The 11,822-nt window shown below is 42.1% G+C and overlaps 1 protein-coding gene across 1 annotated transcript in view; it reads left to right on the forward strand.

Annotated features, from left to right (window-relative positions):
- STRADB (STE20 related adaptor beta) overlaps positions 1–11,510 on the forward strand; it is a 50,805-nt gene extending 39,295 nt beyond the window's left edge. Inside the window, exons 9-12 of the mRNA XM_082262000.1 lie at positions 436–540; positions 2,787–3,028; positions 5,596–5,638; positions 11,237–11,510. Coding sequence (XP_082118126.1) covers positions 436–540; positions 2,787–3,028; positions 5,596–5,638; positions 11,237–11,386 — 540 coding nt within the window. The 3' untranslated portion in view covers positions 11,387–11,510. The remainder of the gene's footprint in view (positions 1–435; positions 541–2,786; positions 3,029–5,595; positions 5,639–11,236) is intronic.
- The last annotated feature ends 312 nt before the right edge of the window (positions 11,511–11,822 follow it).

Consider the following 11,822-nt stretch of genomic DNA (forward strand, 5'->3'; position numbering starts at 1 on the left):
AGTGGGAGAGGAGAGGAAGGAAGCGGAGGTGGGGGGCACACAGGGGGCCCAACAGCAGGTGAAAGGAGGCATAGCTCCTAGAACCGATCCCCTGCAGTGCAGCCAGAGGGACAATAAAGAGTAGATGCTGGCAGTGCTGCTGGATCCACAAGAGTCACAAGTGCCTGCAATAAGGCAGTATACAGCCGGCACTCCTGCTCGGCAGGTGCCCAGACCCCCCTTTAAAACCTATGATGCCCAGGCCTGGTACAGGTGGGCAGGCTTTACTGCCTTATCAGCAGCCCTGCTGCAAGTGATCATTACACTTCAATTGCACATTATTCCTATATGAAATTAGTAGTATAGAAATAGAAAAGCCATGCAATAGTTTTGCTCACAGACCTCTATAGATTATGCGGCCACATTAAAAATAATAATTTTTTTTTTATTTAATAGGACCTTTATGGTTACAATGTGAAGTCTGACATCTACAGTGTTGGAATCACTGCCTGTGAATTAGCTACTGGGCGTGTTCCATTCATGGACATGCACCGCACTCAGGTAACGGTTTATCGTCTGCCAGAACCACATATGTCATTTTTTTCATAAGATTGTTAACAGATAAAATTATTCGAGGAACACATGTATGCTTTATTTTGCCATACCTTTATCTTATGTTGATGTGGCTGTTAGAAGATATTATTTATCCCTATATTATTTCTTTTGACCTGCAAGTGACACACATTTGCACATACAGTTTGCATACCCTGATTTTTTATATGGTTTCATTTATTAAACAAGGAAAGATCTCCATCAGCATACAAACCTTTTTTTGCCACTTTAAGGCCTCATTCACACAGGTGTACTACTGTGTACATGTACAAACATGTACATGTAGTGTACATGTTTGCTAACCCGGAGATGCACAGGTGTTCTGGCTGCATGGATCCAACCACTACTCCCGAATGACAGCCATGTGGGTACAGGTACATGGCTGCGAACACACACTGACTGCGTTCGGGACTGCTCACTGCAACTTACACAGCTGTCAAACAGGGGAATTTACGCTTATTGTTGAGCCCTCAGGAGCCACAGCTGCAGCATAATTTTGCCCATTGAAATGTATGATAGAAAACAATGTGCGACAGTGAACGAATATGTACATAACTCTTGACACTCACATTTGCATGTACATGGGTGTTCCAAAATGTACAATTGTACATTTTGCAGAGATATTGCATGTCCTGTGTATACAATATTTACCTAGCAATGAATTAAATTTAACATTTTCTTACCAGACCTAATTGGTAGCTCAAGTCTCATAAAACATACAAGAACGCTGTGGATCATAAATATTATTTTTTTTTTAATGTTGACTGGAATGTTCCATATGCAGTAGTGATGAATTTGTGAGCAACCCACCATAAACCCTAACCAGCATTAACTAACTGCACTGACCCCTTGCAGGGGAAAACAAGGTTGTGTGAGGATTGGATCTGCTTGATACTGAGGTATGCTGAGTTACAATGGTTGCCAGAGAAGGTCCTGTCCAGTAGTAGCTCATAAATCCAAATAGGATGCTTAGAGTATGGGACAGAACATTTATAACAACCAGCTAATTGCTGAACTGGTCTAAAATGTCTGGACTTCTCAGCAACAACATTAAACAAGCAGATTACAGGGCTTATTAGGGGAGATCATTTTAATGTATATCTAAACTTGAACACAGAAATAATATATTGCAATAACCAGTCCTTAGATGTGGTGGATGCATTCATTTTCCTTTTTTTTTTCCCCAAGTTTTTTTCTTTTCATTATTTTACCTTGTGATTCTGCCAGTAATAATCTTTCAGTCCTAGGATGACAACATTCACTCTTCTTCCTCTATCCGGAGAAACCGCAAAGGACTACAGAACCACACACCCTTCCTATTGTTCATAACATTGAGGAGTATAGTTCGATCACCAAATTTCTGACTGGATCAATAGGATTTTTACTAGATCTAGATATAATTATAGGCTTTCACTGCAACAGGAAAATGGTACCCGGCCATCCACAGGATCAGCAGACTGATAGTAAAAGATGATAATTGTCTTGGACTCCGTTCTCCACCCATAGAAGACTCCCTTCTAATGCTTTCACCCATGTGGGGCTTAAGCATAAAGGCTCACATAGAAAAATGAAAAAAACAAAGAAGCCTCTATGATCAAGCCCCACATGAGTGAAATGCATTAGGGGTGGGGGGTTTGGGCTCTTTTATGGTTGGAGAACTGAGCTGAGGCCAATTTTCATCATCTTTTACTATCTTAGCTTTACAGTCTGGTGATCCTGCTTGTGGCCAGGTGCCATTTACCTGTAGTCTGAGTTGAGCCTGACGAGCCTTCCATCAGGACCAGCACCATCATACAGTGTCACTAGCCACATGACTCACCTTCTGGAGCATTAGAGCGGTACTGTTTTTTTAGTTTAGCCCACAGTAAAATGCTTTTATTGGTTTATTTAAAAAAAGAAGAAATCCGATGGTGCCACCATTGATTTCAAAATTATACCAACCAAGCCTTAAATTTCATCTCATGTTGCTACAGAAAATAATTTTTGTGGCTGGAAATCATCTAATCTTTCCGGGAATTTTCATTTTTTGGATTTCTTTTTCGATTATATTTCTCGCACGATTCTCCCATCATTGATTAGAAAATTTCTAACATGCCATTCAAGCCATGTAAAGCCAGCCTTAGCTACCAAACTTGTTTATGATTGTTGTTTTGGGAGTATTTCATATGACCTAAAATGTTTTACTTTTTTGTAAGATGCTGCTACAAAAACTGAAAGGTCCACCTGAGAATCCTCTTTATGGTACTTTTCCTGGTGAACAGTCCCCAATGAAGATTTCCCGGTCTGGAGTAGACTCAGGAATAGGAGAAAGTGTAGTTGCTGCAAGCATGACTCAGACAATGACTAGTGACAGGCTGAGAACTCCGTCCCCAAGAACGTTCTCACCTGCCTTGCAGAACTTAGTGGAGATTTGCCTACAACAGGATCCTGAGAATAGGTATATGATTTTAGGTTGCTTATCATACTTTACTGTAATGTTAACGATTTTTTTGCCAATCTACTGTATTCTGTGTTGTGGAAAAAAATTGTAATGCTTTCAGTTTTGTTTTAGCCACATCTTTTACATTTTAATCTATAAGGGGACTGGCAGGAGGAGAAGGAGGGGAAAGGTCATTATCCTGATAGTTTAGGATAGGCTTGAGCTATTAAAACAGTTGTAAAGTATAACTTTTTTAAATTAAAACAGCAAACGTGTCATAATTACTTGCTCTGTGCAATAGTACAGAACTACCTCTTCTGGGGTCCCTGTCACCGCTCTCCACTGCTCTTTTGTGCATCTACCCCCATAGCCACTTGCTATGGGGGCAGACATTTCAGACTTGCTCCTGAGTTGGGCTGTCTGCTTCCATAGACACACATAGCATGGCTCAGCCCCCTCTGCTCCCTTCCCACCGGGTTTGATTGACAGCAACATGAGCCAATGGCAAGTGCAGACAAGTGCCGCTGCAAATGGGTACATTGCTGGATCGAGATGGGACTCAGGAAAGTATTTAGGGAGGTAAGGGGGTGATGTTTTTGCCGGGACGATTTATATCCTTTTGCAGGGAATACAATAAGGATAAAAAAGTCCCAGTTTTAGAACCACATTAAAGTGGAACTTCACCCAAAAGGGCAAGTTCCACTTGTTGGCATCCTCCCCCCTCCACTACTACATTTGACATTTTTTGAGGGGGGAATGAGTACCCGGTTTTGAGATGTGTTGCAGCGATTTGAACTGGAAGTCCGGCCCCTCTTCCTTCCCCCCTGTTGCCTTCTGGAACACTTTACAGGTCCCAGAAGACTGCCGGGCCATTCACAAAGTGCAGCACAGCAGGAAACTGGCTGTGAAGCTGCAAGATTTTACTGCCAGTTTCCCTTACTTTAAGGTGCAGGCGCCTGCACCCGAAGCCGGTTGAAGAATGATCCCTGGATAGGTAACCCATATATTGAAGGTTGGCAGTATTTGTTGCTGCTGACTTTTAATTTTTTTGGGGGGGAAGCCAGGAGCTGCGCAAATAACAAGATTTTTATCACAGAGCAGCCAGGAGGAGACAGGTACACATGTGAAACAGAGTCCTCATCTGTTGGTTAGAAATTTAAATTATATTCTGAATATGCTAATTTTTTATATTTGCCTGACTGAAAAAAATGTTTAAAATTTTTCTTCTAATATTTTATTTAAAAAATTAAAAAAAAAAAAAAAAAAGAAGCTTTACATTGCCTTTGATAACTAAGTCTGAAAATGAAAAGAAACCTTATGGCACATTTTCTTACTGATTGGCTCTGGGGTCTCTGATTCAGTTTCCAGTAGGTGAAGTATCCTCCTGTAATTAGTATGAAAGTGGGGGGTGTCATGGCGCTCTTCTAATATCCCAAGGTGGTACAAGGAATGTGGGTGGATGGGAGGGGGGGGGTTATGGGGCTGCGTGGGGGGTAACAAAGTTTGGTACTGTAGGGAAGCTATAGTCCGCGGCAGCCGGCTGAAGCGTGGAGAAGCCCTGAGAGATGCAAGAAAGGAGAGAGCGGCGCCAGCTTAGTATAGTACAAGTTTATTTAACACTGTTAAAATTGGTGACTCACTGTCCGAGGTTGGGTGAGACCGGTACACAAAGACTGTTAGGGTCATCCATCTTCCTCTTCCAGGATAGTGGTCATAGGAGAAGGTGGTGAGGTTCCAGAGGTATAGCCGAGCCGCTGTGGGGCTGCTAGTTGTCACTGGCCGCGGCGGAGCATGCACAACAGGGCTCCGGCTGCCGACTTCTGATCCCTGATGACATCACTTCCTGGCAGGAGAAAAATAGGGGTTGCACGCGTTCAGAGCATCCGTGCTCCTTCGTCAGGCGATGGAGCACGGATGCTCTGAACGCGTGCAACCCCTATTTTTCTCCTGCCAGGAAGTGATGTCATCAGGGATCAGAAGTCGGCAGCCGGAGCCCTGTTGTGCATGCTCCGCCGCGGCCAGTGACAACTAGCAGCCCCACAGCGGCTCGGCTATACCTCTGGAACCTCACCACCTTCTCCTATGACCACTATCCTGGAAGAGGAAGATGGATGACCCTAACAGTCTTTGTGTACCGGTCTCACCCAACCTCGGACAGTGAGTCACCAATTTTAACAGTGTTAAATAAACTTGTACTATACTAAGCTGGCGCCGCTCTCTCCTTTCTTGCATCCTGTAATTAGTACAATCTGTCAAGGTTTACAAAGGTTTTTTTCTAGGTTGTCCAGTTTCCACAAATCTTGAAACATGCTTGTAGATTACCTGGCTTCTGACAAGATGGTTACAGAGCATGTATGAGTTTGGTAGGGACGTTTGAGCTGTGAACTCCTCTGATGCAGAACCTTATGTGAATGGTCCTGTGTTTCCAAAAAAAAGAGCTACAGGAAAAATATTGGTACCAGGATGTCTTCAGGGCAGGAAAAAGGTTTTCTGTGCTTTTCAGAAAATATCCATATTGTATAGGTAGAATAAATAACCATATAACCAAATCAAATAAATTATTTTTTTCCATTTATTTTATCTAGGCCATCAGCTGGTATGTTGCTGTCTCATCCATTTTTCAAACAGGTAAGAATGCTGATAATTGTTGGTATGTGTTGAAATCACAGCCATGTTTTCAGTTATAAGTGTAACGCTAGACTTCACTTCTGGTGGGATGAGTGCAAAGTTATGGTTTAATCATTTTTTGCTGGACCGATTGTTATTTTCTTCACATGCACAATGAAAAAAATATTATGGACTAGAATATTCACTATAGACCCTTCAAATGTTACATTCCTGAAAGCAGAGGACCTATAAAATGTTAAATATAATATTACCAATGAAGCGCTGCCCATGAAAAAGCCGCTGGTTTAGATGGGTCCTGTGTTTGTTTGTGGCCTCATCCTCCTCAAAGACCACAGCCACCTGGGTTTTTCAAACTCACAATATTGCGTGAAGTCCCTAATAATGTACTGGATACCCAGCAATGATGCAAGAATGCACTTGCACTCAGCAGTTAAAAAAAAGAAAAAAAAAAACAAATTGTATTGTCAGTAACAATTATACAAAGATAAAGAGATCCAATTAAGTAACAGTAGGAGTTCACTTTGGTATGCAAGATAATTAGCACAAAGAAATACATTCAAATGTGAGATGACACCTGCCATCCAGATCAGGATAAACTGTAACAATACCACCTACAGTGCAGCAATGATCAGTAAAAATACTTGTGTAACAAATACTGGAAACTATGGCCTAAGGCCATTTGGTAAGCACTGCCAATGCTTAATTGGAGAGAGATAGGTGAACAGTGGCAGTCCAGGATTAATGGGCACATTATATGACAGTCCGTGTTATTTTTTTTTTTTTTTTTTTTAATAAATAACAAACATGTTATACTAGCCTGGCCCAGATCCTCCTCTTCTCAGGTCCCTCTTTGGCTTTCCCCACCGCTCCCTCCTATTGAGTGCCCCCAAAGCAAGCAGCTTGCTATGGGGGCACTTGAGCCAAGTCACAGCTCCCAGTGCCCCACCACCTCTCTCTCCTGATTGGCTGAATGATTTTGATTGACCGCAGCGGGAGCAGCATGCTGTTGTCTCAGCCAGTGCGAAGAGGAGTTCCAGGCAGCTTAGACACTCCTGCAACATCGCTGGGTAAAGACAGGCTCAGATAAGTATGCATAAATGCGTTAAGATAAAAAAAACCTTATGTCTTTACAATCCCTTTAAGATGTTTCTTCTGTCGGCTATTGTATGGGTCTGCTAGGGAGATTTGATGAACTTAACAAAAGTTCTGACTGCATGCAATTGATGTAAGCTGTAAAAGTGAAATAGCCTTGAGCCGATTAAAAGTAAAGGTGGGTCAATGGTGATAGTTCAGTAGAACTACAGTAAAGAACTAGTATGGGTGCAATGTATGTCTGCTAGGGATGCTGAATTGGGCTAGTGGCGATGCAACACATGAGAAGTGTAGTTAGCGTCCTGCACTCAGTAACACAGTGTCTGCCAGCAGTAATAATACTGGACTAATAGCCCTCTCACCAATCCCAGGGTACAACTATGGATACTCTTGGCAAAAAAAGTCCCCCTTAAATTCTCCCTGAGGCTTCCAACTAAAAGTGGTTGTAGCCAGAAGCAGAAAGCACTCCAACTTCCCTGTAATAGTAGTCCAGTTGTGGCTAGTGTAGCTGATACAGTGGTGCACCAGATGTCCTTGGCCCATGGTCACAGGAACCCGATCTCAAAGGCCAGACTCCCCAAGGCAGGAGCTGATGCACAGAGGTTCTTTTGGGGTTCAAAATGCCCTAAACTTTGCTAGGCAGCACCAATATTTTCCATGTTATCTGCTCAAATGGTGAATAAATTAATTACCTATGTACCTCTGAAGCAGCCTTGGATCTTAAGCCCATTTGTGCGTGCCTAAATGTCTGACCATGTTGATATTAAGCCTGTAATTCAGCTGTAACATGCCATATTATGCCAGAGTCTTTACTGCCAACTAAGATTTTTACATTTTAGAGTAAAATAGGAGAAGACCGAGTTTAGTGCTGGAGGGGGTAATATTAAGCTTGACTTGGGCTGAAGTCAGGGTACATTCTGAGCCTAGATTCCAAGGGGGCTGCACGGTGACACAGGAAATTACTAATATAGGCACTTTCAGACATTACAAGGTGCCTTCCTTCCCTTTAGCGGTACGGTTATCATATTTATACAGTTTACAGCAGGTCAGGCTTAACAACAAAGGAGAACTCATTTTACTTTCAGTGTGTAAAGAAGGGGTAACTGGTAATATGCAAATTAACTAGAGCCCAAGATTAATTTATGGCCTCTGCTTATGCTTTATTGGGGTCAGTGGGGGCCATATTATGCCTACCCCCATCATTATATCACAATACAGGTTCAACATACAGGTTCTAATTTTTTTAAAGTCATCCATGCATATCAAACTTTTGGAGTTATTTGCACCCCATGAACCCTGTTGACTGTTTAGATGAAAATAGTGCTAGCTAAACTGAAGTAATGAAGCATATACAATGCCTTGAAAAAGTTTTCATACCCCTTTGAAATTTTTCCCATTTTGTCATTTTACAACCGAAAACATAAATGTATTTTATTGGGATAATATGCGATAGACCAATGCAAAGTGGCACATAATTGTGAAGTGGAAGGAAAATGATAAATGGTTTTCAAAATTTTTTATAAATAAATATCTGTAAAGTGTGGCATGCATTTGTATTCACCCCCCTGAGTCAATACTTTGTAGAAACACCTTTCACTGAAATTACAGCTACAAGTCTTTTACCAGCTTTGCACATCTAGAGTGAAATTTTTGCCCATTTTTCTTTGCAAAATAGCTCAAGCTCTGTCAGATTGGATGGACAGCATCTGTGAACAGCAATTTTCAAGTCTTGCTTACGCTTGTTGAACAGCCCTCTTGCTAGTTAAACAGCCCTATTGCTAGTTAGATCAACAAGCAAGTAACTGCCCACTGCTGTGAAGAGATTTTTAACATTCAGTACAATTATTTCTGAAATTCAAAATCTGAAAAAAAAAAAAACCGTACAGATGCATCAATATATTTATATGGATTTTGTAAGTTTGCAGACTGTTAAAGTGATCTTAGCAGACCTCTTGGGCCTCAATCACACCTTGGTGCAGAGACGTCAGATTTTCTGCACATGTTCTACAAGGGCTCAAAGAAAACCATAGCTCTCTATGAGCCCTGTTCACACCACAGCCTGACGATTTTTCTGCGCAGGAATCTGCAACGTGTATGCAGTTTTCTGCATGGAAAAAAAACTGACCTGAAATCAGCATTGGTGTAAATAGGGCATATAACTGACTTTCATGAAAACTGATATCAACGTGCATAAAAAACTCACTAAAACACGCATGAAAATTTATATAAACTGGTTTAAAACTGATGTAAACTTATGTCACTGAAAGTGAAATCTACACAGTTTTCCCATCTGCTTTCATGCACTAAGGGTTTGTAAGTTGGCCATCATGCAGATGGATGATAGGTTTTTCTGCTTTGCACACCTGTTTTCTCTATCAAGTTTTGTTTTACACTAACAATTGCATCTCTGCTATTAGGTTACACATTTTCTGAAAGCACATGAGATGCAGCATGCAGGACTTTTGGTGCGCTGTCAGAAACCATGCCATGCGCTTAGACTGCAGCTAAAACCATGGGTAAAATGCGTAAATACCACAGATACACCCGTGCTGCGAACAAACTACAGCGCAGCAGTGTGAATCCACCCCTAAACTTCTGCCTAACAGCAGACACCTCAAAAGTCCTAGTGCTGCTTCTTGTCTGTATCCCTGTAGCCTCTTTGAATTAGTTTCTCTTTGTTACTGTTTTTATCCCTGGCATTATAGCTAAGCTCCCTCAACTGCAGTCTAGAGTCAGAGAAGTCAGGCCCCATAAACAAAATTAAACTAGATCTAACACAGGCCCAGAATAGGGCTTTTCTCTCTCATAAGGGTAATAATTGTGTGATTTCTGCTCTTAGACAAGACTTTTACTTAACTTACCTTAACTAACTTTACTTAAAGTGGTTGTTAAGCCACTCTGACCTCATTATGCTATCCGCTCTGTCCCCTAATTCTGTGTGCCCCAGTGTGTGTGATTTATTTAAAAAAAAATGGCGATTATACCTGGTTTCGGAGCGGTGCTCATGTGACCAGCCGCCTCTCTCCGTTCCCATCTGACAGCTGCAGCAGGCGGGGCTGAGAAACCTCCGCTGACATCAGCCGGTAGGAGAGGACAAGAGGAGGAGAGAGCCGGCCAGTCACATGAGCGGCGCTCTGAAATCCGGTATAATCTGAATTATACCCTTTTACTGCCACTGCTGTCAAAGCTATGGCGGAGCAGAACTGCTTGCAGTAGGCCTGCTCTGAAATCCTTGCAGTGGCAGAGTTTTTGAAGGGTCAAAGCACATAGTTGTTTCTGTGACCGTTATCTTGCTCCCAACTGTTGCCTAACATCTTGCATTTTTGTGAATAGACGTGAATGTGGATGTGACCTCCTCCCAGGTGCTTGGATCTAGCGGCCAATCACTAAGACTAAATATTGTCACATGACAGATGGGGTTGACAAGTAGTGGGAGATCGCTGTAAGAGAGTATTTACACATAAGTCCAGTTGCTTGTAACAAACTACTAATAACTATACCATGCCTAGATGAATGAAAACCCTTCCAATCATCCTCATACATGTTTCACTTTGTAATTAGCCATTCAAAATGACAAGAAGCAGAAATAAGGGTGTATGTAAGTCCAGGACCTCAATAACTTTCCTTAAGTATATGTAACCACGGCACTACCTGCCTGGAGTTTGCATGTTCTCCCTGTGCCTTCGTGGGTTTCCTCTGGGTATCCAGTTTCCTTTGGGTACTTCGGTTTTCTCCCACACTCCAAAGATATGATTTTGGGTTAATTGGCTCCTATCTAAATTGGCCGTAGTTTGTGTAAATTTAATTTCGGGACCTTCGATTGTAAGCTACTTAAAGCGGAGTTCCAGCCTCAAAACAAAATTTTGCCATCCGCTTGCTCTAAGTAACCTGAAAAAGAATTGGATAATCACATTTTTTTTTTGTTTTACTTACCTTGTTTTTAAAGAAAATATACTTACCTTCCTTCCACTTCCTCCCTCTGCGGCCGTGGCCTGCGCCGTGGCTTCCTGCTTGCATTGACTCCTGGGAGCCAAGCGTCATCGCTCCAAGGAGTCAATGCGCCTGCACCAGCCCTGCTCGTCACTTCCAGTGCAGGCACATCATTCCCTGCTAAACAGCTTCTGGGCATGCCCAGAAGCTGTGCAGGGATGACGCGTCTGCACCGGAAGTGACGAGCAGGGCATTCTGGGACTCCGACGTCACTGAAGAGGACGCTCCAGCTTCAGCTGCCCACACCTGAGATGGCAGCGCTGGACAAGACATTTTCAAGGTAAGTATTTCTTCTAAAAGGTAAGTGAAACTGGGGACAGTTCAGAGGCTATCGTTGCTGAAATGCACTAGCCCTGACTGTCCCGGGGGTATTTTTAGCTAAATTCTTTTTCTTCAGGTCGGAACTCCGCTTTAAGGGCAGGAACTGATGTGAATGTATAATGCATATGTAAAGCACTGGGTAAATTGTCAGCGCTATATAAGTACCTGCAATAAATTAATGTATTTACTTTGCAGGTAAGAGAGCAGACACATGACCCTGTACTGTCACTATTGCCCTCCCTGGCACAGCAACGGAAGCACAGCCCACCTAAGCCATTTCTGCAGAGCTGGAAAAAATCCTACAGTAAAGCTACAGAGGAAAATAAAGAATGGACATTTCACTAAGTATGGGATATCCTCTCCCCTGATTACTCCCCCCCCCCCCCCAATACCCCAAAATCAAGAAGTCAAGTTGTCAAAGGGCTTCAGTTTTTGACCTTTTCTGTATACAGTCATGTGAAAACGTAAGTACACCCAAGGGATCTTGTTGACTTTATCAACATATTTAAACAAGTAAACCATGAAATCTTCAACAAAACTGTGCCTATATATGAGGATTACAGGTATATACTGTAACAAAAACATAAGGATAATTGGCCCTTTCAATTTTTTATTTAAAAAAATATAAATAAATGTTATGATGTAATGTTGAAAAAAGTTGGAACACCCTTGTCCTACTTTTTTACAGTGTTTTACATCACTGCCCATCGCTAACATCAACCACTCCTCCGTGCAAAATGTTTGTGTGTTTCCTTCTATTAATTGCCAGTTTTAAATCCTC

The sequence above is a fragment of the Pelophylax lessonae genome (genome assembly GCF_965119305.1).
Source record: "Pelophylax lessonae genome assembly, chromosome: 6".
NCBI classification, from domain to species: Eukaryota; Metazoa; Chordata; class Amphibia; order Anura; family Ranidae; genus Pelophylax; species Pelophylax lessonae.